Here is a 26,538-nt window from a genome sequence, read left to right as displayed (position 1 = left end):
GGACAAGGAAAAATGGTCTCAAGTTGCAGTGGGGGAGATTTAGGTTGGATATTAGGAAAACCTTTTTCACTAGGAGGGTGGTGAAGCACTGGAATGCGTTACCTAGGGAGGTGGTAGAATCTCCTTCCTTAGAAGTTTTTAAGGTCAGGCTTGACAAAGCCCTGGCTGGGATGATTTAGTTGGGGAGTGATCCTGCTTTGAGCAGGGGGTTGGACTAGATGACCTCCTGAGGTCCCTTCCAACCCTGATATTCTATGATTCTGTGATTCTATGCTGATGTTTCACATGCATCGCCCAAATGCCAGCCCGGCCAGCCATCCAATTCCCAGTGGGGAGATCAGGAGCCCATCACCAACCCCACGCTGACTCCTGTCCTGGGACGGTCTCTGCAGAGCACCACTGAGAATGTCATCTCCTGCCCGGACACCATTTCTCCCTCCCAGTCTGTCTCCACTGGGGGAGGCCTTTAAACTAGGTTCACCAGGGGAAGGAGACCAAAGCAACTCCTGTCTCAGAGCTGACAACATCACTGCACCTAATATAACCCTTTGCTGGTGTTTCTCCATAAAGGGCAGCATGTGAGGTCACTGCTGAAAGCTGGTAACTAACTTACATCCCTATGAGATGTGTGCGGGGCTGATAGTTCAGGGCTAGTGTAACTATGTTGAGAATCGTGGCCCCATGGCCTTGGAGTGAAAGCAAGTCACGTGGCGAGAGCCCGGTGGAAACCATCACAAGCAAGCTATAATCATCGAAGCCACGTGGCAGGAGAAAGGCATGTTACTGCAGACAGAGGCTGGCCCCGTCTGTGAACAAAGACAAAAGACTGATTCAGTCTGTCCCGGGGTGGAGGGAGACACTCTGCTCCCGTTCACTGAGGAGGTAGCTAGCAGAGCCGGGGTGCTAGGGAAAGTTTGGGTCCCGGCTCCCTGGGGCCAGCAAATACTGCAAGAGACCAACCTTTGGAGTGAAGACCTGTGATCAGCGAGGAAAGGGGACTATTCACAGGCCTTGGCCCTAGGTGGCATTTTCTGACTGTGTTTTGTACGTAGCCATTTAACTCTCTTCCTTCAATACATTTCCTTTTGTTTTCCATCTGGACTCAGGGCCGGGCCTGGGACAGGTGCAGTGGGCTAAGGGAAAACTGGTAAACTGGGGTCCCAGAGCTCCATAGGGTCTGGGATTTCTTTGGAGCCGGGGGTCGAGGGCTGGATACCACAAGGGAATGCTTTGAACGGACTCGGGGCCTGGAGTGCATCCACAGTCACCCGGCCCGGCTGGCCTAGCTCGGAGCAGAGGGCTCGAGTGGCTGGCAGAGAGCTAACAGCCAGCTGGCGCACACAGCCAGCTCCCGCACCCAGAGCAGTGGCTCTCAGCCTGTTTGTCACTGTGCGCCGCAGATGTGGCCCACAATACGTTAAGTGGGCTGCAGGCTGAGAACCACAGCGCCCCGCACCCTGAAATCGCCCACAGTCCCCGATGCCAAGCGCCCCCGTCCAGAGCGGGGCCAGCACTGGAATCCGGGGTGCGGGCTGGGCAGCGGGACTACACCACTGCTGCTGTGCCAGGCCGGGCATCAGCGGGGCTTGGACCCCGCACCTGCCACCATGCGGGGCCGGGCAGCGGCGAGGACCCGAACCTGCCACCGCCACCACCACCGTGCGGGGCCCTGACCCTGAACCCACCATCTAACCCCTCTCAGAAATGCGGGCAGCCTCCTCTCCTTGATAACCATCCGGTACTTCGCCTTGCTGAGCTCCGCCAGGTGTGGGAGGAGGGATGGGAGTGTGCCCGGAGTAGGAAACTATCCGCCCCCACACCACCCGATTCCTAGTTCTGCGCTGGAGAGCAGCCAGCCTCCTCTGCTGCCCCCTGCCCCCTGCCCCCTCCCGCCAGGCTGTGGGGTGGAAGCTCTTCAGTGGCTCTGTGCCTGTGCAAGCCCTACCAGGGACACCCCCTCACTGGAGTGGTGTACAGCGCACAGAGACACCTAGTGGCTGAATCATATACTGCAAGTGAACATAATTACAGGGGCTGGTTCTGAGCAAATGCTATAGGTAGTTTCCATCTCTTGCTTATTTGTTAACCACAAAAGTCCGTGTAGAAAATGTAACAAGTGGCCCAGGAAGGCCTTGTGGATGCTGAGCAGCTGTGAAAGTCAGGACGCTTTGGGTTCCTAAACGTACATGGATGTGCACCTAGCCCAGGATCCTGTCTCTGACAGTGGCTGGTTAGGTTAAAATTTTTAATTTATATTCTTACTTTGTTACCTACTTTGCAGAGAGAGAGAGAGAGAGAGAGAGAGAGAGCGCCTGTCAAGACTCCTGGTTTCTATCTGAGCTCTGGGGGAGGAGTGGGGTCTAGAGAATTACAGCAAGGGGCAGAGACATTTGGGATCTATATAAGAACATCTGAATGGCCATACTGGGTAGCTGCAGTTACATGAATGCTTTCACTAGCCACTCATGAACCACCAATACAGAGGCTCCAGCTGCTTCCCCCCAGCTCCCCAGCCTAGGACCCCAGAACTGTACCTTCTTGCCCTGGTCAAGAGCCTGACCAGTGTAATTTTATTACCCAGTCCACCACTCTCTCAATGTGGAGAGAACATTGCACCAGACCCAGTTCATGAGCAGATTTCCTTTTTCCATTTCAAACAGCACACTGTATTAACAAAAACAATGAGGAGTCCAGTGGCACCTTAAAGACTAAGAGATTTATTTAAGCATAAGCTCTCGTGGGTAAAAAACCCACTTCTTCAGATGCATGGAGTGAAAATTACCGATGCAGCCTGGACAGTTATCTCACCAGCTGGTGCTCCATCCCGTTCCCTTCCTGCGGTGCGGTTGCATCCAGCTGCAGAGTTAACCACCTCCCAGAGGTTTCTAGGATTCAATCACCATCGCTGGGCTCCCCTCTGGGACACACCTCCCTATGATCCCGAGAGTGGAAAGAGTCCCTGGTTCATCTGTGACAGGCTTGCAGCTAACATCTGAAACAGCCGTCTCACTGAAAGGCAATATGCTCTCCTCCCTTTCTGAGGAAACACCGCCTTCAGCGGCAGGGCAGGAGCCAGCCTAAGCCACCCTTGGCCCGAGAAATATGCAGTTTCTCACTGCTGCGGAGGACTAAAGAAGACTTTCTCCCATTCCCTCAGCAGTTTCTGGGACTTTTCCATTAACAGCCTGAGCTACACGGAAGAAATAATTGCCGATTAGCATATCAATAGGATTATTGTCTACTACCTCCACTAATAATACACCTTCCAAACCCTCGGTTTCTATGTGCACTTTAGCCAAAGGCACAGGGTTTTGCAATCTCCTACTAATAAAAGCTGTGAAATCTGTCCTGGCAGTATATCACCTTCTTGCACTATACTCTGCCTAACCACACAAATCACTGTATCTTCCCACCCCAGGTGTTTCCTGCCAATAATGCTGATTTTACAACCCAGTATAAGTGACAGGTGCCTGAGGGGCTTCTGTGCTCAGGGTTGCAGCATTCCCATGGGCTACCTGCCTCCTCCCAGCACAGGGCATTCATTCCCCAGGTGATCAGTGGAATTGCAATGACAGCACCTTCTGGGTTCTTCTATTTTTACAGGAGATTTGGGTCCAGTTACCAGCAATTACAAAGATGGCAACCCTATGAGTTCATGAGTTGTAAACAGACTGATTCCCCAGTTTGTCACACTAATACAGTACACTCAGGTCAGGAAAGGGTTTCATGCTTCTTTAACTATCCAGTAAGTAATTCAGGGCAGAGGGTCTGGCACCATATCACCAGCCAGTTCAGTATGGAGCTCTGTCTGAAAGCGAGAGCACCAGGAGAAAACTTTAGGTCCTTCTATGAGTAAAGAGCCAGAGCAGCCTGTCCCGGATCTGTTTGGTCCTCACCCCGTAGATGATGGGGTTTAGCATGGGGGGCACCAGGAGGTACACGTTGGCCATGAGAACGTGGAAATGCAGGGGCACATTGCGGCCAAACCACTGTGTGAGGAAAGAGAAGAGAGCTGGGACATAAAAGGTTAAGATGGCACACAGGTGGGAGATGCAAGTCCCAAAAGTCTTGAGCCGGGAGTCCTTTGTGGGGCAGCTGAAGATGGCCCTGAGGATCTGGATATAGGACACGGTGATAAAAAGCATATCCAGACCTATCCCAGAGAATAGCAAAAAGGGGCCGTAGTAAACACTAACGCGAAAGTCAGCGCAGGCATGCTTCAGCACGGCTATGTGATCGCAGTATGTGTGGGGGATGATGTTGGTTCTGCAATATGGCCACCGCCTCGCCACGAAGGGATAGAGCAGTACAAATATGCTGCTGCGCAGAACCACGGCCAGGCCGATCTTGGCCACCATGGGGTTGGTCAGGATGGTGGAATGTCTCAGGGGATGGCAGATGGCCACGTAGCATCCAAAGCCAAGGCCACGAAGATCCCAGACTCCATCCCTGAGAAGCAGTGAATGAGGTACATCCGGGTGAGGCAGGCACTGAAATCGATCTCCCTGGAATTGAACCAGAAGATGCTCAGCGTTTTGGCAAGATGGACGTGGACAGGATCAGGTCGGTGACAGCCAGCATGCAGAGGAAATAGTACATGGGCTCATGGAGGCTCGGCTCCCTCTTACTATGGTGAAGTTCCCCAAGACAGCTATGCCATACATTGCTCAGAAGGGGATGGAGATCCAGAGATGGGCCACCTCCAAGCCAGGAATGCCCATCAAGATGAAGGTGGGGGGGTTGGTGAAGTCGCATGTGTTGGAATGTTACTTTGGGGTACAACATTTCAGAGCAATATATCTCTGAGATCTAATTTTGTATTTTTATGTAAGACATAGACCCATGTTCTGAAAAAGACTACATTCTGCTCTGTAGCACAGGAGGAAAGAAATCCGAGGTACAGAGCAAAGGAAAAGGAAAGAGTGTTTTCCCTGCTACCCATGACACGTGTAATACCTGACCCCCTGAAAATGTCCCTCTCACTTTCCTTGTTCAGTGAGAGTCACCTGCACTTTCTCTTTGTCAGACCTCACTGTTAGAGAGCTTATTCCTTCACTCTCCCACTTCCCTGGTCCTTCTCGCATGAACAGAGAGCAACAATACCCGAAGTCCGAAGGTGCAAACAATTCGATGTTTATTGGGGTGAACTTCCAGCAAGCTTAAATCCAAGTTCCTTTTTCCTTATTTTTGAATCCCAACTTACTTCCTGTTTGCCCCTAATTTATATAGTAATATTCTTAGCTATACCTTAACCAATCATTCTACTGAAATTTAACTAATCAATCCTAACATATTGTAACATGATTAGCTAACCAATTATATCCCACCACCTTAATTAGTTTACACCCAGCAAAATGAATTATACAGCAGACAGAAACAATCACAGAACCAGACAGAGACCATGCCAATAAACAATAGCAAAGTGGGAACTCTAATGACAAAACAATATAGAAGTGAGGATTTCACAACTACATCTATAAAGACATAAGAGTTTCCCAGCTGTGTCTATTGATAAGTGAGTTCTTACCAGACAGAAAACTATCAACCTAAATTTCCTTTTACATCTTCTAGGCACTTCCCTTTCTCTGGAGGCGATAGGCATTATCAGGACAGGATTGTATTCCTAACAGCCCCATAGCACCTTCTTTCAATGTGACTAGTTTGGAATGTGAGGATGTGACTGTTCGCTTCCCAGCTTATGGCTGCCTCTGCTGCTTAGCCAAAGGCCTTAGCCTAAGCACAGGGCCTCAGACTGTCACAGTGAGAGAAGGCCCTTACACCGGCAGACAGTGATTTTGATTCTTTCTTTTATACCTCTAACTAGCCAAGTGATAAGAATACACCTAAATTCTTAAAGTACAGGCCTTTACAGACAGGCCTGAAATCTATATCCTAACACTCACCCTCACACACGTTACAGGATCAACAGACCTTTTGCCACAGTATCTGGGGAGCTATTTTTCCGGTCAGTTATCATCATCTTCATGGCAAATCCCAAAGGAACGTAGCCTCCGTGCAAACCGAGCGCTGTCCGGATCGATCTCTGGAAAGGTTTTCAAGGTGGTCAGGTTGTATATTCGCGCAGTGGCAGTCTTATTGTACCACCGAAGTTTGGCACCAACATGATCACTGGCCTTGTAGTGGCATTTCTCAGTATGCCCACTTCAGAATTCCTGGTCTTTCACTCTCGTAATGTGTCCCCAGCTTGAAAGCTGCCAAAACTGACACAGCTGATGAGGGCACTTGCTGGGTTCAACATATGCTGACTCCTGATCTTGTGCTACCCCTTGATAAGGACCAGCTGCTGGAAACCATGAGCATTGCAAATGTCAGCCCAGAGTTCCTCAGCCTTCCTCAGCCCCCACATTTCGCTTCCATCAATGGGAGCTGGGGTACCCATTGTTCTGTGGATCTGCAGCTTTGTAGCAAGTCTGCTTCCATGAAATCCCCACAAAGGCTGCAGAAGGGAAGAGGGCAGCAGCTGCTACTCTACGAGCACCCACATCATTCGAGCAGCATCCAGCCCTGTCTATGAAGCTGCCACCTGCCCAGCAATCCCTCCAGACAAGTTAATACCAATGCCGGTTGCAATTTGCAACTGCAGGTTGCTTGATGGTAATGGCCAGGGTAGTTTTACCTGGATTAATAACCAGAGTAATGGGTACTGCATTCATGCCCAGCCAGATCAGCTCTCAGATGCAGTGATTCACACCTCAGAGATACACCTGCAATGGCCACTGAAATCAATGGAATAACAGCCCCTTAAGCATTTGTAAGTGGCAACTAGGATTGTATGCACATTAGAAGTTGTAGAGAGAGGAAGGCCATTCTGAGGAGCACTTTTCAAGAAAGAGCCAAATCATCTCCCTGACCGAAAACCAGCACTGTCAGTTTCAGGAAACATTTTCTTAAGGGATTCTGTCTGGATTAGTCCGGGAACTGGAGTACTCGGGCAAAAACCGAGGCAGAAGAGAAATGGCCACATTTGGGTGAAGATAACATCTTGTGGACACCTCCCTGCCCAGCCCCACTCCCCTTCCACACACAGTTCCCTAGCATCCGTGTAGCAGCTCCCGCAAATGGACACCCATCAGGTAGGTGTGTTTGGGTCCCACACACTGGACCCATGTGCTTTTGTGTCGGAGCAGCATTCAGGCCCTGTCTCTGGCTCTACTTTTTAACACCCACTCTCGGGGTGCAGTTTCCATTCTAGTGCCTCCCTCTGGAAGTGGAGACCTGCACTCCTAGGTCCTGAGACTAGTTTTGGCTCAGCTCCCGCAACTCTCCAATTGCTTCAGCACACCATTCCCAGAACTCCCAATTGCGCTCATTCTGTTTCCAGTTTCTCTATTTCAGGGTACATGATTCCTAAAGCAAACACACCCAGGCCTTGCAAAAGGGGTTGCTAAAACAATTCCTCTACATTAGACAGCACAGAAGATACCCAGATCCAGGTAAACATAATACAACACCTGTATGCCATTCCTTCCCTCTGTGTCCTCACCACCCTGGAGCATTCTTTGAGATTTTGTCCGAGCCCTCTGGGTGTCTGGCCACCTCCTGAAACTCAGGGCTTCTCCTCCCGCTGGAGTCTGTCTCTCTGTTGCAGCCACAGCCCTGCAACCAAAGAGTCCCCTCTGCCACCTGTGTGCCTCTCTCCTGACCCAGCTTCTTCTCGCTCATCCAGTCTCTGTGTTTTTAAAGGGCTGGACCAACACCTTCTCGTTGTGTTCCCTCTTCTGGGGAGTTTCCACTTCTTCCACGCCAACCCCTCTTCAGAGAAGTTGGGGAAAATTGGCTTTATGTAGAATGCAGTTAATGCTTGCTTTTGTCCAGGTGAGATCTTACTAGGTGCTGTTAGTCTTTAATAACCAACCTATGTATAGATAGATGCTTCTCCCCAGCCTCCTTCCCCTGAGGACAAGAAGCGTGAGTGAAGAGTACAGTAAAAGCCCAAAGACATAAGGATTACAGAAGGTTCATACAATCAAACGTGAGTTAGTAGGGTTTCCACCGGTCTGGGTTTGCTCAGACAGTGGTGTTTTTGGCTTCTGTGTCCGGGTGCCATTAAGGGCTTCCAAATACCCAGGTTTCAAACAGAAATTTTGGTCAAAATGGGGACCTGGCAGTGTCTGGTTACTGCAGGATGGAGAGAGGCATCAGCTCATTAACCCACGGCAGCCCCTGCTCAGCTGTGGCCACCTCCTACCTGCAGGCAGGCTCCTTGTCAGGCTGCAACACCTCCCGTCCCAGCCATGGAGCAGAGGGAGCCCGGGGTGGGGAGAAAGGTGGAGATTATCCCGCGAGTGCAGGGATGAGGAGAGAAGAGGGATGGGCCTAGAGGGAAGAAATGGAGAAGCCTGTGGGGGCACAAGGGAAGAGGCACAAAAATGGGTTGGGCCTTGAGGAAAAATGTGGAGCAGGGGTGTGGTTTGGGGGAAATCAGCGAGGCAGAGTTGGGTCCTCAGGGGTCCAGTTGCCATCAATTAGAATGATGGCAACCCTAAGAGTTACAAAGCTGTTCAAAGAATGAATCCTCAGTTTGGCATGCTGAGACACGAGGGTAAGGTGAGGAAAGGGTTTAATGTCTATTTAACTGTCCATTCAGCGATTCAGGGAAGAGGGCCTAGCATCATGTCACCAGCCAGTTCTGCAAAGAGCTTGGTCTGAGAGCCAAAGCAACAGGAGAACACTTTAGGTCCCTTTATGAGTGAAGAGCCAGAGCAGCCTGTCCCGGATCTGTTTGGTCCTCACACCATAGATGATGGGGTTTAGCATGGGGGGCAACAGGAGATACATGTTGCCAATGAGAACGTGAAAATGTAGGGACACATTGTGGCCAAAACGGTAATTCAGGAAGGAGAAGAGACATGGGATGTAAAAGAATAAGATGGCACAGAGGTGGGAGCCGCAGGTCCCAAAGGTTTTGAGCCGGGCATCCTTTGTGGGGAGGCTGAAGACAGCCTTGAGGATCTGGACATAGGACACAGCGATAAAAATCACATCCACACAGGTCACGCAGAATAGCACAAAGAGGCCGTAGTAACTAGTGACCCGGGTATCAGCACAGGCCAGCTTCATCACAGCCAAGTGTTCACAGTGCGTGTGGAGAATGATGTTGGTTCTGCAATATGGCCACTGCCTTGCCAGGAGGAAAGAGGGCAGTATGATCATGCCACCGCGCAGCACCACGGCTAGGCCGATCTTGGCCACCATGGAGTTTCTCAGGATGGTGGAATGTCTCAGGGGATGGCAGATGGCGACGTAACGATCCAAAGCCATGGCCGCAAAGATCCCAGACTCCACCACTACAAAGCAGTGAAGGAAGTACATCTGGGTGAGGCAGGCACTGAAATCTATTTCGCTGAAATTGAACCAGAAGATGCTCAGCGTTTTGGGCAGGATGGATGTAGACAGAACCAGGTCGGTGACAGCTAGCATGCAGAGGAAATAGTACATGGGCCCATGCAAGCTCGGCTCCGTCTTTACGATGGACAGGATAGTGAAGTTCCCCAAGACAGCTATGGTGTACATGGCACAGAAGGGGATGGAGATCCAGACGTGGGCTGCCTCCAGGCCAGGAATGCCCAGCAGGATGAAGGTGGAGGGGTTGGTGAAGTGAGTTGTGTTGGAATCTGACATGGAGTAGGAGAGAAGGTGTCCAACTCTGAAGCAGACCGGTGTCTCCTGCACGTACCGTACATTCACCAGACTTCCTGTATGTGCCCAGGTGTGCTCTAAGGTGATGATCATAGTAGAAATGCCTGAATGGAGAGACATAGTAAATATAAAACACTACATGCACTACTGGAGGCTGTTCTCATGAGGGAAGCAGATTGGTCTCCCTTCGCACACTGAAAACATGACATTTTCATTATTCAGAGAAATGAACTATGAAACACTGACCCTACTAAAGCCAATTCCATATTTTATGGTCCTCCATGCATCAGTAATTCCTACACATCATGGTGTGGGAATCCTTAATAGGCACCAGCAGGAATCTGGAGTGTGGATACTGATATCCATAACTGTTCCTTAATGCAATGAATCCCAGGTGAGAGATCCCATGCTGTAGGGAGATTCCTATTTAGCCGGTTGCTCAAAATCTGAGACTGGAAAAAAAACAAAGCTTTGCTGAGACACGTACATGTGGAAACATCCCAACTAGAACAAACGTCAGGGAAAAGACCCGGGTGTCATTGATAGAAGCTCCACGGAAACACCTGTTCATTTTCAATAGTGGTGAAAAGAAAGACAATGTTCGCATACCTAAGCAATGGGATGCAGAATAACCTGCTCTGGACACGCGTTCGGTTTTGGTCACTCAGTCTCTATAAAGGATATAGCAGATAGAAAGGGGATTTTCAGGACAAGACAGGCTATGAGAATGGGGAGGCTGCCAAATGTAGACAGCCTGAAAAGTCTGGGACTGTTTAGTTTAGAGAAGAGGCAACTAAGGGGGTATATGATAGAGGAGAGGAAAATAAACAGTGGATCTGATTACATTCCAATGGACAAACAGAGAACAGTTCCCAACCAGTAATATCTGTAGATACTTAGTGCTTCAAAGGGGCTAATTCCCCAAATCAGAGGCAAATTATCAGAAAAGCTGATTGGGAAGCAAAAATAGTCAGAAAACTGGGAAGGAAAAGAGGAAATTTTATTGGAAGAGGTTATTAGATATCTAGAAAGCCACAATTCCAAAGTCAAGGAAGTGGACAACTTTGGCTAAAAACCTGGTTTAGTGACAAACTGAAGGCAGCTGTTTGGGGCGGGGAAAGCAATGTATAACAGATGGGAAACAGGGACATAGATAGCAAGCAATACAAATTGGAAGTTATGACACTGATAAGGGACATTAGAGACATCAGGGAAAAACTCATGTTTGGCAGGGCTAAGGATCACAAAAAGGAGGTTATTAAGTATATTAAGAACAAAAGAAATCCTAGAGAGGGTTTAGGCCAATTCCTGGAGAGAGAAAGGAAACTTGTTAATGCTGCAGAAAAGGTAGATGTGTTCAATACTTATTTTTTGTTCTACATTTGGAAAGAAGCGGTATGATGTACTCATATCACCTAAGATGATTAAACACTTTCCAGTCCATTAGCCATCAAAGAGGATAATAAACAGCATCTACAACAGAACCTTAGAGTTACAAACACCGGGGTTAAGAACAGACCGATCAACCACACATCTCAGTTGGAACCAGAAGTACACAATCAGACAGGAGCAGAGCCAAAAAAAAAAGAGAAAGGAACTACAGGACAGTACTGCGTAAAATGTAAATTATTCAAAAAAGGAAAGGGAAAGTTTTAAAAAAAGATTTGACAAGGTTAGGAAACAATGGAAAAGCTGGTCTGGGATTAGAGTGAAAAAAAGGCTAGGAATATAATTAATGCCCGTCAACAAGAGGGTTTATGGAAAAGAGGGCTTGTCAAAGAAACCTGATTCCATCCATTAATGAGGGTACAAATTTGGTTGATCAAGGAAATCGCACAGATGCAATACATTTTGATTCCTCTGAGGCATTTCCTTTACTAGGGAAAAACATTCAGGGAAAAAATATGTGCACTACACAATATCAGTAGAGCACATGTAAAATGGACGAAAATCGGGTTAACTGACAGAGCTCGGAAAGCTGCTGTCAATGGGCCATTGTCAGCGAATGGGGCTGTTTCTAGTGGGGTTCTTCAAGAATCAATTCTAGGCCCGATACCGTTCAATATTTTCATCAATGGTTTGGAAGGAAATGGAAAATCACTGCAAATGAAATTGGAGGACAACCCAAAGATTGGCGGAGTGGTTACAATGAGGGGGCCAAAGCAGGCATAACAATTGATCTGGAGCATTTGGTGAGCTGGGTCAATGCAAACGAAATCAATGATCTGGAAGCAAATAGAAAATCACTGCAGATAAAATTGTGGATGACCCAAAGATTGGCGGAGTGGTTACAATGAGGAGGCTAAGGCAGGAATACCGATTGGTCTGGAGCGTTTGGTGAGCTGTGCCCATGCAAACAAAATGCTCTAATACTGTCATATGCAAAGTTAGCTTCTTGGAACAAGGAATGTGGGCCTGACGCTCAGACTAGGGTGCTATGTTATGGAACGCAGTGACCCGGAAAAGGATTTAAGAGTCACTGTGGAGTTCCCAGTGTGAGGCTGTGGCCAAAAGGGCTGATGTGATCCTTGGATCCTTTCCTTTACCTGAAGAACTTTTTAACCCTTTACAGGTAAAGCAAGCAGAGAACAGCCACCAAGAGGGACTTAAAAGGAAGCTAATGTTTTCATACAGACAAAACAGAAAAGGGAACGCAGGCCTGACCCACAGACTAGGGCACTGTATTATGGAATGCAGGGACCCTGAAAAGGATTTAAGGTCATTCTGGCCACCCAGCTCATTGTGAGCTCCAAGTGTGATGCTATGGCCAAGAGGACTGATGCAATCCTTGGATGCATAAACCGGGGAGAGGTGAGTTAAAGCAGGGGGAGGATTTTACCTCTGCACATGGCATTGGTGAAACTGACTGTATCCAGTTCTGGGGTCCACTTTCCAGAAAGGATGTTGAAAAATTGGAGAGGGTGCAGAAATTTCCGAACGGTAAGAACAGGAGAACAAAGGAGCAGACACCTCGGGAGGTTGTGGAAGCTCCTGCGCTGGAGGTTTTCCAAAGGAGGCTGGAGAGCCATCTGTTAGTCTTGGTTTAGACAGAACACATCCTGCATCTCGGCAGGGGTTAGACTAGATGACCGTTGTGGTCCCTTCTCTCCCTGTGGCTCTATGATTCTACGATGTAAAATCCTACAACAGACAAGCCCTTAGTCAAACACAAGTTGTGGAGCTCAATACAGGGATAACTGTGTGAAATGTAATAGCCTGTGCTATACAGCAGGTCAGGCTGGATGATCAAATGGTCCCTTCTGGTCTTATAGCCTATGAATCTACCAAAAAAGAAAGTAGAACTTGAAGTGTTTGGACTGAAATTTCCCATGCTGGGGGTCTGCTTCCAGCTGAATTTGTTTTTTTCAAAGTTTCCGACCTAACAGTTCAGCTGCCTTCTCGAATGAAGCTAGGAGAGAAGACGTCTTGCCCAGGTTGAAAAATTCTTATAATTATTCCAGTGAGGACCGTTAGAACCTCTGTGCTTTACAGCAGGTAAGTCAGGAAATAGCCTCCCCTCGCCACCCCCCCAGCCATTAACAGCCAGAGCCCTGAGATGTAAGAGCAGGAGGTGACAGACTCTGTGCATGAACACACAGCTGGCTCCTGAGGTTTCGATTCAGTTCTTACACCAAGAAAAGTTTAGCCTCAGTGGGGCCTGATTAAACTACGGGCCAGGGCCTCAAAATTTGGCCTTTGTATTGTCCATCTACTAACACCTGTCCTCCTGAAAGATCTACCATGCCACTGAAATCCAGCCGCCTTGGGGCTGGAGGCCATCAGCAAACAGGGACATTTTGGCCCATGATATTGGAGCAAACTCATTCCTTGTGAAAAGTGCCCTGGGATGTTTAACGGCTGGGCAGAGCAGAAAGGACCCCAGATGTGTTCTCTGTCCCACCGTGCCCATGTTGCTGCCCTGGGCTTGTCGAGCAGGTGAGCTCTTCAGCAAGAGATGGTACCTGTGAATTCTGAGACGGAAGTGTCTTCCCCGGCAATCCTCCTCAGGTATCCATGTCCCACACCTCTGTCACCCCAGCATCTGCAGCAACATCCCACGCCGAGAGCCGATACAGTGGTGTGCGCTGGTTATAACAGAGCTCTGCGCATTCCCAGGGTAATTCACTCAGCCTCTAGTGGCAAAGCAGCATCTGAATGTAAACAGGCTGGACACAGGAGACACTCGAGCCAATAACTCTCTTTGCATCTCTGTGCTTCTGTGCTCTTCATCCAGCTTTAGGAGTAAACAGTAATTAAGGGACCTTCCCAAAGGGAGATGAGAACTCTTGGGCTCTGTGCTGAGTCAGAGAGGAATTGGCTGCTCTGTGAATCATTGTATATGTAAAAATGATACTGGATGAGTAAGAAAATTAGGGATAATACTTAGGTCACTTCCAACCCTAATCTTCCATGATTCTATCATTCTGCGGCCTTGTGGATGCTCAGCACCTGTGAAAGCCAGGATACTTTGGGTTCCTAAACATGCATGGATGTGCATCTAGCCCAGGTTCCTGGCTCTGACAGTGGCTGGCTCCAGATGCTTCAGAGTAAGGTGTGAGTGATTCGGCAGATGTAGGATATTCTATTCCCTCTGCTTTGTAATTTTTCTTCATCTCCAAAACAGATCTGGAGATCAGGTTCAAAAAAGAACCAGGTAAGTTCATGGAGCTATTAGCCAGGATGGATTGGGATGGTGTCCCTAGTCTCTCTTTGCCAGAAGCTGGGAATGGGCAACGGGGGATGGATCACTTGGTGATTAACTGTTCTGTTTATTCCCTTTGGGGCACCTGGCATTGGCCACTGTTGGAAGACATGATACTGGGCTAGACGGACCTTTGGTCTAGATCAATATGGTCATTCTTATAAGAAAGATTCCTGAGGGGAGACACAAGCACTTTCTGCAGGCACATGGGGCTGTCGCTAAGGGCTCAGAGACCAGTAATTCTCATCAGTAACTATCACCATACCATGCAGCACCTTGACTGAAGGATCTTCAAAATACTTAGCAAAGGAAAGTCACTTTGAAGATATTCCCATTATATAGATAGGTAAACTGAGGCAAAGGAGATGTGACCTTGCCAAGGTCACACAGAGAATGACAGACAGAACCCAGGAGTCCTGACTTGCCTACTGTAACCATGCCTTCTGCTTGGACAGTTTGTTTGTTCAATACTCATTGTGCCTTTCAACTCCTCCCTTAACATTCACATGTGTTTAGCTACTGGTTTTCTTTTGCCCTCAGTGTCCCCTTCAATAGGGATCTCAGTTAAAGGTAATCTTCGGGGTCTTGTTATGCCGGGGTCTGGTGAGATGATAATGTAAGGGGACTTTGCATGTTGGCTAGCCCTCTGTGGAGCTGCTTCCCAATCTCAGGGTTAGGCCCATGCAAAAAATCCACCAACATCCCTCTCTCAGTCTTTCTCTTTGATCCCGATTCCCAGCACTGGGACCTTGCCCACCCTCTCCCCATTTCCTAGCAGGTTGTGATCTGTGCTCTCTGGGCTAAGAGGTGTGTCTTCTCCAAGCAGCTCTTTCACACCTGTTTTGTGTGTCTTACCAGCCCAAGGAATTACCTTCTCCCCTTGGTGTGATGGTTCATTAGCATAGTAACAAACAACTATCTATTCAGTAGGATCTACAAAATCACAATCTGAGTTCTCTAAACTAGACAGGATTTGACTCAAGAATTGTCTTACCCTGATGGTACAAACAGTTCACCAATATTCCACACACATGCCTCGATTACTCCTTGCCAGCCTGGGACCCCCTCCTCAAAGAATTTTTCCTCTAATCGTGTTTTCATGTGTTGAGTTGTGGGGGGGGGGAGTGAGGCCAAGCGGTGATGTCACTTCTCCCTTCTATAGCTTCTGCCATGTGGAGGGAAATTCATTGTCCCAAAGAAAGATCCCAGCACAGTACTGGAAAAGTACAGGCACAGGATGGAGTCCAGTGTCAGATGAATTTTCATGGTTCAGTGAGTCATAGCCGGGGCCCTAACCCATACCCTGGCTAGAACGTCCACAGGAAAGTCCATCAGGTGGGGATAAACTTTTTCCATGGCCCATTGTGTTCATTGTTGGGCCATCAACTATTCACAATGTGCTGGCTAGACTGGATGTAAACTACCTTGTGGGAACTACCACAGGAGCAAACACGTTTGAAATAGAGGCAGATAATCAATATCCATAACTTCAGATACAATAATGAGACATGGATACAAAGAGGATAGTCATATTCAGCAAACCATAACTTTTCCATAGACACTTGAGGTGACATATTTTGTACAAGAATTGTTGCAATTATATAATAGTGGTTAATATGGAGGTGCCAGGGTGTTGCTTTGGGGTACAGAGTGTCACAACAATATATCTATCAAATTAGAGCTCTCTGAGATCTAATTTTGTATTTTTATATAAGACATACAACTATGTACTGAAAAAGACGACATTCTCCTCTGTACCACAGGAGAAAAGCAAGTTGAGGTACAGAGCAAAGGAAAATGAAAGAGTGTTTTCCCCGCTACCCATCACATGTGCAATATGTGACCCCCTGAAAATGTCCCTTTCACTTTCCTTGTTTCGTGAGTGTCACCTGCATTTGTGCGACCTCAGCCTCACACACATAACTGGATCAACAGATGTATTGCCACAGTGTCTGGGGAGCCATTCCTCACCTCATTCCTTATCAACATGGCAAATCCCAAAGGAACGTAGCCTCCTTCCAAACCGAGCACTGTCTGGATCTGTTAGTGGGAAGGTACGTAAGGGGGTCTGGTTGTATATTTGCGCACTGGCAGTCCTGTTGTGCTACTGAAGTTTTGGCACCCACGTGATCACTGGCCACGCAGTGGCATTTCTTGCTATGCCCACTTCAGAATTTACTGGTCATTTCTTCTAGTCATGTGTCCCGAGCAAGAAAGCTGCCAAAAAATGACAGAGGTTATGCGGGCAGTTCTGGGTTCAATATATCCTCACTCCTGATCTTGTGCTGCCCCTTGATATGGAGCAGCTATTGGAGACTGTGACAGGTTGGTCCCCCCTTCTGGGCTGCCACCAGATGTACTGGGGTTTCACTGAGCCCCTTCTACTCCACCAGCCTGGATTCTCTCTCCCTGTTTTGCTGAATTAGCCTCTCCAGCCTGTTCCAGCACACGCACACAGGCAGGCCCAGACTCAGGTACAGATACAAACTGAAGTATTCTCTGTGTGAGAGGATTCACCCAACATTTCTCACCCTAAATGTTATTTTAGGTAAGTTGCAGAGTTTCTGTGGCTTAGAGTTCCAGTTATTTCTTCTTACAGACTGGACCTCTGTCTGTGTTTGGATTCACCCCTGCCTTGCACCTCAGGTTACTTCCTTTGTCCCTTCGGGTTCTTACAACAGTCTTTCTTCTTGGGTAGGAAATGGAGGAGAGTCCAGATTAACCCCCTCCCCAGCCTTAAAAATGATTTACCTAAGGTGGGAAACCTTTGGTTTATCCCTATCCCCCTATAGAGGAAAAGTACCAACAGTGTCCAAGGTGGTATTTTGTATCAGGTGATCTTATCACCTGACCTTGCAGTGTCAAAGCAACTAGGAAACCAGGTTTATTTGCAATGTCCACAGGAAGGAATTCCAGGCAGATGGCAGATCCACATCTTCAAAGACAAATTGTCTTTTTCTAATGGCCCATTAAGGCTGATTGCTTACTGTGTGGTGGGTGTTTCAGAAATATACACACAGATGTAATTGTTAGAGGGTCAATATTCTTAACTTTATATGCAGAAATGATGCATGCATACAAATAGTATAATCACATTCAGTAAATCATAACCTTTCCAATGATATCTTACATGAGCTATCTCACATAAAGCATATCTTAGTTATGCCATATTCATAACATAACCATATTTCTATAAAGAATATGGGGTGTAGCATCACAGAGACCATGAGCACTGAAACTGTCATCCCGGAGTTCCTCAGCCTTCCTCAGCCCCCACATTTCGCTTCCTGCTGGGGTACACATTGTAGCAAGCCTGCTGCCATGACATCCCCACAAAGGCTGCAGAAGGGAACAAGGAGCAGTTGCTACTGTGCGAGCGCCCAAGTCTTTTGAGCAGCCTCCAGCCCTATCTATGAAGCTGCCACCTGCACAGCAATCCCTCCAGACAGGTTAATACTGAGCTGGTTGCATTTTGTAGCTGCAGGCTACTGGATTGTAATGGCCAGGGACTTCGTTTTACCTGGATTAATAACCAGATTCATGCACACTGCTCCATGCCCAGCCAGATCAGCTCTCAGATGCAGCAATTCATAGTGCTACACCTGCAATTGCCACTGAAGTCTATGGAATAACAGCCCCTAGAGCGTTTGTAACTGGCACCTAAGGTGGAAGGCACGTTAGAAATGGCAAAGCGAAAGGAGGTGTGTGAGCGGGTGATTTGCACAAGGAAAGGGAGAGATTGACCCAACTGCATGGAGAGAGAGAGAGGGATGGATGAAACTCACTAGAACAGGGACACCAGGCCTCTTCCATTTTGGGGAGCACTTTCCAGTGGAGAGACAAACCCTCTCCTTGACCCCAAGCTGGCAATGCCTGGTTCAGGAAACATTTCCTTCAGGGAGCCCAGCTGGATCAGTCTGATAACCAGAGCACTCCGGGAAACACCAAAGGTACAGATGCCATATTTGGATGAAGAGAATGTATTGTGGACACCTTTCCACAGGTTTGTGATCACCCAGTCCCACTCTCCTTCCACTCACAGTCACCTAGCATCTATGTCCAGTCCCTGGAAAAATCATGGAGCAGGTCCTCAAAGAATCAATCCTGAAGCACTTACATGAGAGGAAAGTGATCAGGAACAGTCAGCATGGATTCACCAAGGGAAGGTCATGCCTGACTAATCTAATCGCCTTTTATGATGAGATTACTGGTTCTGTGGATGAAGGGAAAGCAGTGGATGTATTGTTTCTTGACTTTAGCAAAGCTTTTGACACGGTCTCCCACAGTATTCTTGTCAGCAAGTTAAAGAAGTATGGGCTGGATGAATGCACTATAAGGTGGGTAGAAAGCTGGCTAGATTGTCGGGCTCAACGGGTAGTGATAAATGGCTCCATGTCTAGTTGGCAGCCGGTGTCAAGTGGAGTGCCCCAGGGGTCGGTCCTGGGGCCGGTTTTGTTCAATATCTTCATAAATGATCTGGAGGATGGTGTGGATTGCACTCTCAGCAAATTTGCAGATGATACTAAACTGGGAGGAGTGGTAGATACGCTGGAGGGGAGGGATAGGATACAGAAGGACCTAGACAAATTGGAGGATTGGGCCAAAAGAAATCTGATGAGGTTCAATAAGGATAAGTGCAGGGTCCTGCACTTAGGATGGAAGAATCCAATGCACCGCTACAGACTAGGGACCGAATGGCTAGGCAGCAGTTCTGCGGAAAAGGACCTAGGGGTGACAGTGGACGAGAAGCTGGATATGAGTCAACAGTGTGCCCTTGTTGCCAAGAAGGCCAATGGCATTTTGGGATGTATAAGTAGGGGCATAGCGAGCAGATCGAGGGATGTGATCGTTCCCCTCTATTCGACACTGGTGAGGCCTCATCTGGAGTACTGTGTCCAGTTTTGGGCCCCACACTACAAGAAGGATGTGGATAAATTGGAGAGAGTCCAGCGAAGGGCAACAAAAATGATTAGGGGTCTAGAGCACATGACTTATGAGGAGAGGCTGAGGGAGCTGGGATTGTTTAGTCTGCGGAAGAGAAGAATGAGGGGGGATTTGATAGCTGCTTTCAACTACCTGAAAGGGGGTTCCAAAGAGGATGGCTCTAGACTGTTCTCAATGGTAGCAGATGACAGAACGAGGAGTAATGGTCTCAAGTTGCAATGGGGGAGGTTTAGATTGGATATTAGGAAAAACTTTTTCACTAAGAGGGTGGTGAAACACTGGAATGCGTTACCTAGGGAGGTGGTAGAATCTCCTTCCTTAGAGGTTTTTAAGGTCAGGCTTGACAAAGCCCTGGCTGGGATGATTTAACTGGGAATTGGTCCTGCTTCGAGCAGGGGGTTGGACTAGATGACCTTCTGGGGTCCCTTCCAACCCTGATATTCTATGATTCTATGATTCTATGTAGCAGCTCCAGGTTTGCTGTCACAGTCCTAGTGACGGTGCCCCCCATAAGGCTTTATGGAAATATGCTTATGAATATATATAACATAATGTTCTATGCTACATATGTCATGTTACATATCTCTGTAAAGGTTATGATCTACTGAATCTATTAATCCTATTTGTATGCCTGTATCATTTTTGTATTCAAAATTATGAATATTGGCCGTGTCCTGGCTTGATTTCTAAATAACCTTAGTAGAGCATTTGATCAGTTCCTGGAGAAAGGAATTCACAAAGTTAAGTGCCCAATCAAGAAGCACTTAAGGAACAATGCATCTTGGAAGGCTCCAGTCCACATAAGAAGTCTTCCTGGAGACATTCAAGATGTCATGTGGGCAATGGCTGCTGCCTGTAAAAACTGAGTCACGCATGGACATGTGACTTGCCCAGGTGACTCCAGAACTCCATCTTGGAGCTGGACTTTGCATAGGAGAGAGGAGGGGGTCTCCACCCACTAGAGAAATGCTATTTAAGCCAACGGGAGACCCCTCCATTTTGTCTTCAGCTGGCTCTACCCCCCCAAGGATACCTGAAAGAAACTGGAATAAAGGACAGTAACTACAGGGGGCATGAGTGCTTGCTGGACCCAGACTAGAAAGAGACTAGTCTGTAAAAGACAGCTTACTGGAACTGGTGAGGTTTTTATCTGTATTCAGTTTGATTAGACACAGACTTGCGTGTTTTATTTTATTTTGCTTGATAATTCACTTTGTTCTGTCTGTTACTAATTGGAACCACTTAAATCCTACTTTCTGTATTTAATAAAATCACGTTTTACTTATTAATTAACCCAGAGTATGTATTAATACTTGGGGGGGGGGGCAAACAGCTGTGCATATCTCTCTTTCAGTGTTATAGAGGTCGAACAATTTTTGAGTTTATACAGGGTAAAACAGATTTATTTAGGGTTTGGACCCCATTGGGAGTTGGGCATCTGAGTGTTAAAGGCAGGAACACTTCTTAAATTGCTAACAGTTAAGCCTACAGCTGAACCAGGGGAAGTGGTTCAGACCTGGGTCTGGGTTTGCAGCAGGCTAGCGGGTCTAGCTCAAACCAGGTAGGGCACTGAAGTCCGAAGCTGACTGGGCAGGAAAGAAGGAGGAGAAGTAGTTTTGGCACATCAGGTGGCAGCTCCCAGGGAGTTTCTGTGATCCAACCCATCACAGCCCTGCTCAAACTCCTGTGGCTGGACACCCATCAGGCAGCTGTGTTTGGAACCCACATGCTGCACCCATGTGTGCTTTTAAGCTTTCCTGAGTCTGAGCCATGTTCAGGCCCTGCTCTGGCTCTGGGTTTCTAGGCCCACTCTTGAGGTGCAGCTTCTGTTCTAGCACCTCCCTTTGGGAGTGGAGACCTTCACACCAAGGCCCTGAGTCTACTTTCAGCCTGGCTCCCCCAGACTCTCCAATTCCTTCAGAACACCCTTTCCAGAGCTCCCCCTTGGGCTCACTCTGTTTCCAGTTTCTCTCTTTGGGGCACAGGATTGTTAAAGGAAACAGACCCAGGCTTTGAAAAAGGAGATGCGAAAACAATTCCTCTCCTTTAGACAGCAGAAGAGACACCCAGATCTAGATAAACACAATACAACACCCGTGAGCATTCTTTGGGATTTGAGTAGAGCCCTTTAAACTGTCCAGGGGCCTCTTCCTGCAACCTGTAACTTCTCATGCAGCTGGAAACTGTCTCTCTGCTGCAGCCATAACTCTGCAGCCAAAGAGTCCCGTCTGCCATCCTTGTGCCTCTCTCCTGCCCCAGTTTCTTCTGACTCATCCAGTCTCTCTGTTTTTAAAGGGGTGGACCAACAGCTCGTCTCTCTGTTTCCTCTTCTGGGGAGGTTCCATTCCTTCCACGCCCTCCCTTCTGCAGAGAAGTTGGAGGAAATTGGTTTTATCTAAAATGCAGTTACTCCTTTCTTCTGTCTGGGCGAGATCTTGTTAGGTGCTGATCGTCTTTAATGATGAACCTATTTATAGACAGATGCTCCGTCCTGTCTCTAGCAGGATGATTGATCCAAATTCAACCTTTAAAGACATATTATAGAAGTATGTAAATGGTAATTAGGGCCATTCCTTTTAAATAGTTAACAGAGCTGTGGTAAATGGACTAGAGCTTTGAAATGCAAATCTGTATTGTTAGAGAATTAGAGATAATATTAACTGTACACATTTACTTATGTCTTGTTAGATGTTAACCACATAAACAGATGGTTCCTGTCTGTTACTCTATCTGTCGCTTCAAAGATCAAAAGGAAATACTAACATTTAAATGAAACTTGGATGTAATAATTTCATTGTCTACACTTCTCTTTGAAGTTTGTAGTAAACTGCTTATGAATTGCTGATGAATGGAACTAGTTACCTGTGTGTACATAGGAAATAGGTAATTCTACTTGAAAGCAACTCTTCTTCACTATCATAGCCTGACAATGGTCTCTAAAAGAATTCTTGAGCCCTGATCCTATCATCTCAAAACTGCTTAAGCTTCATCAGGGGAAGCTTGAGCCACAAGACTCAGGTCTCCCCTTCTATTCTGGATCACTCTTATATTGGACAGCAACTTATGAACTAATTCTGAATGAACTCTTTGCAACACTAAAGCTCACCATCTCTATCATGAAATGGACTTAAGAACTCGATACATGTCTGTATGTATAATGATATTTTAACCAATACTCTCTCTCTTTAAATAAATCTTAATTTATTTAATAAGAATTGGCTGTAAGCATGTATTTGGGTAATATCTGAAATATTCATTGACCTAGGGGATAATGTGTCCTATCCTTTGGGATTGATAGAATTTTATATAAGATGAACAAAATTTTCCAGCGATCCTCATCATATTTGACTTGACTGTCTCAGAAAAAGCCCAAGGCTGGGTTGCTTTAAGGGATCTGGCAGTGCCTGGTTACTGCAGGGTGGAGGAAGACATTGGGTCATTAACCAGGGCTGCCTCCTATCCGCAAGTAGGCTCCTTGTTAGGCTGCATCAACTCCCAGCCCAGCCCTAGAGGAGACGGAGCCCAGCTGGTGGGGCGGGGTGGAGATTGTGATGGGCTGTACCCCCGGGGTGGATCCTGAAAGCTGTTGGAACCAACATGCCCCCTAACTACTCAGCTGGGTTGGCCTCTCCCTCTGCTCTGCTGGTGATGTCAAGCCAGTCCCTCTGGTCCCTGTTGTCACCCAACCCCTCAGGAGGTGGCACCACACACCGAACTGAGTTACCTGAGAGCTTTACCGAAGCCATTCATGGACCAACCATGGAAGCTGCAGCCAATTTCCCAGCTCCCCACCCATGCACCCCCACTGGAGTATAAGGTGTAACATGCATGATTTGTCTGAAAAGCTTTTAGGTATGCTAGGTGTAGTAAACAAGAAGCCCTATGGGGCTACTGATTCTCAGCTAACACCTGTAAACAGGCTCAAAGATTGTCGTAGAAGGGAAACCATAATAAACCTGGTCTGCTGTGTAGAAGGGGAGACTGAGGCACACCACCTCATGGCGTTGATGGATATCTGCATTGAGTTGTCATCAGTGGGGAAAAGCACAATAGTTAACAATGCTGCACAGATACAAAGAGTCATTTTGTAGCCGCTCAGAGAAGGCACACTTCCTGACTTTTTATATCACTAGGCTGATCTACAAAGTGTTAAAAGGTACACAGAACTGTGCAATAACGCATGCAGGTAACACAACAATGTTGTGCAACACATGAATGTTTGAAATGCAAAATAGAATTATGTTCAGGATTAGTGGCTCGTACATTGTCCTCTCCACATTGAGGGAGGGGCAGACTGGGTAATAAACTTACACTGGTTAGGCTTCTGACCAGAGCAAGATGGTAAGGCTCTGGGGTCCTAGGCTGGAAAACTGGGGTAAATTGGCAGGAGCCTCTCTATTGTTGGTTCATGGGTGGCTAGTGAAAGCAGTCATGTAACTGCAGTTGGGTGTGTCCCTGTCTGTGTATGGTTGTGTAAGTGCAAGAGCTGGAGAGAATTGCAGCTTGTCACAGCATCACAGTATGAGATGGATCCCAGATTGGTATGCGAGAGTGGTCAGTGGTACCCAGGTTCAAGGTTGCACCCCAGGGAAATCCATCACATCCACCCAAAGAACAGGCCCCTCTAAAGCGTGAGTCCATTTCCTTCTTTTCATGTGCTCAGTTACTGATGGAGAGACGGTGGCTACTGTAGGCAAGTCAGGACTCCTGGGCTCTCTCTATCATTCTCTGTGTGACCTTGGCAAGGTCACACCTCCTTTGCTTCAGTTTACCTATCTGTATAACGGGGATATGTTCAAAGTGACTTTCCTTTGCTAAATATTTTGAAGATCCTTTAATGAAAGGTGCTGCATGGTATGGTGATAGTTACGTATGAGAAATACTGCTCTCTGAGCCCTTAGCAACAGCCCCATGTGCTTGCAGAAAGTGCTCGTGTCTCCCCTCAGGTGTCTTTTTCGTAAGAACATAAGAACGGCCATACTGGGCCAGACCAAGGTCCATCTAGCCCAGTATCCTGTCTTCCAACAGTGGCCAGTGCCAGGTGCCCCAGAGGGAATGAACAGACAGGGAATCACCGAGTAATCCGTCCCCTGTTGCCCATTCCCAGCTTCTGGCAAAGAGAGACTAGGGACACCATCCCAGTCCCTCCTGGCTAATAGAGAGGGATGGACCTATCCTCCATGAACTATTTAGTTCTTTTTTGAACCAGATCTCCAGATCTGTTTTAGAGCTTAAGAAGAATTATAAGGGGGAGAGCAGAATATCCTACCTCTGCCTAGTCACTCACACCTTACTCGAAGTGTCCGGAGCCAGCCACTGTCAGAGCCAGGATCCTGGGCTAGATGCACATCCATGCATGTTTAGGAACCCAAAGCATCCTGGCTTTCACAGGTGCTGAGCATCCACAAGGCCATAGAATTATAGAATCAAAGGAGATTAGGCTTGGAAGAGACCTAGGTATTATTCCTAATTTTCTTAAATCATTCACTATAATTTTTAAATATACAATGACTCACAGAGCAGCCAATTCCTCTCTGACTCAGCACAGAGCCCAAGAGTTCTCATCTCCCTTTGGGAAAGTCCCTTAATTACTGTTTACTCCTAAAGCTGGATGAAGAACGCAGAAGCACAGAGATGGAAAGAGAGTGATTGGCTTGAGTGTCTCCTGTGTCCAGCCTGTTGCTTTCAGATGCTGCTTCGCCACTAGAGGCTGAGTGAATTACCCTGGGATTGCGCAGAGCTCTGTTATAACCAGCGCACACCACTGTATCGGCTCTCGGCGTGGGATGTTGCTGCAGATGCTGGGGTCAGAGAGGTGTGGGACATGGATACCTGACGGGGATTCCCGGGGAAGACACTTCCGTCTCAGAATTCACAGGTACCATCTCTTGCTGAAGAGCTCACCTGCTCGACAAGCCCAGTGCAGCAACATGGGCACGGTGGGATAGAGAACACATCTGGGGTCCTTTCTGCTCTACCCAGTCGTTAAACATCCCAGGGCACTTTTCACAGGGAATGAGTATGCTCCAGTATCATGGCTCAAAATGTCCCTTTTTGCTGATGGCCTCCAGTCCCAAGGCAGCTGCATTTGAGTGGCACAGTGACTCCTTCAGGATGAAAGGTGTTAGTAGATGTTACAATACAAAGGCCAAATTCTGAGGCCCTGTCCTGTTGCTTACTCACTCAGGCAAAACTTTTCTTCGAGTAAGAACTGACTAAAAGCCTCAGGAGCCAGCTGTGTGTTCATGCAGAGAGACTGTCACTTCCTCCTCTTGCATCTTAGAGCTCTGGCTGTTGATGGCTGGGGGCAGCGGTGGGGAGGAGAGGCTATTACCTAACTTTTATCTGCTGTAAAGCACAGAGGTTCTAATGGTCCATACTGGAAAAAATATAAGAATTTTTCAACCTGGGCAAGACATCTTCTCGCCTAGCTTCATTCGAGAAGGCAGCTGAACTGTTAGGTCTGAAACTTCGAAAAAACAAATTCAGCTGGAAGCAGACACCCAGCATGGGAAATTTCAGTCCAAATGCTTCAAGTTTGGTAAACTTCTCAGCAACTGAAAATGCGGTTTCCTAATGGAAGGTGTCAGACAACCTTACCTAAGCGTGGTGCCACCAGTACCACCTGCAACGGCCCATCCATTTGTAAATCCCATTCAGCTAAGCTCCTTGCTCCAGTAATGTCTGTGGCAAGGAGTTCCACAGGCCAACTATGGATTACGTAAACAATTTTCTTTTATCAGTGTTATATGTTCAGACATCAGATGCATGGAGTGGGAAATACAGTAGGCCGGTATATATACACAGTACATGAAAAGATGGGAGTTGCCTTACCAAGTGCGGGGTCAGTGCTAACGAGACAATTCAATTATAGTGGAAGTGGGCTATTCTCAACAGCGGAATAGCAAGGAGGAAAAATCACTTTTGTAGTAGTAATGAGCCAATGTAATCAGGGTGGCCCATTTTAAACAGTTGACAAGAAGGTGTGAGTAACAGTACAGGGAAATTAATATGTGGAAATTAGTTTTTGTAGAGACCAGCTACTCCCAGTCTTTATTCCGGCCTAATTTGATGGTGTCCAGCTTGCAAATTAATTCCAGTTATTCAGTTTCTCATTGGAGTTTGTTTTTGAAGGTTTTTTTTTTTTTTTGAAGAATTGCCACTTTTAAGTCTGTTATTGAGTGACCAGGGAGATTGAAGTTGTTTTTGAATGTTATAATTCTTCACATCTG

At 47.3% G+C, this 26,538-nt stretch overlaps 1 protein-coding gene and 1 pseudogene across 1 annotated transcript; both read right to left on the bottom strand.

Moving 5' to 3' along the window:
• Nucleotides 1-3,836: 3,836 nt before the first annotated feature.
• On the bottom strand, nucleotides 3,837-6,367 carry LOC141981005 (olfactory receptor 52R1-like; annotated as a pseudogene).
• Nucleotides 6,368-8,694: 2,327 nt separating this feature from the next.
• Nucleotides 8,695-9,780, bottom strand: LOC142000057 (olfactory receptor 52R1-like). The gene has a single exon (XM_074974130.1). It carries the CDS (start codon nucleotides 9,778-9,780, stop codon nucleotides 8,695-8,697), a length of 1,086 nt encoding a protein of 361 aa, XP_074830231.1.
• Between the last annotated feature and the right edge of the window lie 16,758 nt (nucleotides 9,781-26,538).

The sequence above is a fragment of the Natator depressus genome, chromosome 1 (assembly GCF_965152275.1).
Source record: "Natator depressus isolate rNatDep1 chromosome 1, rNatDep2.hap1, whole genome shotgun sequence".
NCBI classification, from domain to species: Eukaryota; Metazoa; Chordata; order Testudines; family Cheloniidae; genus Natator; species Natator depressus.
The sequence above is the reverse complement of the archived record's forward strand: the minus strand, read 5'-3'. Positions and strand labels throughout refer to the sequence as shown.

What these genes read in the sequence shown, in the direction of transcription:
- LOC142000057 (XM_074974130.1), bottom strand. Translation starts at nt 9,780, where the DNA reads ATGTCTCTCCATTCAGGCATTTCTACTATGATCATCACCTTAGAGCAC.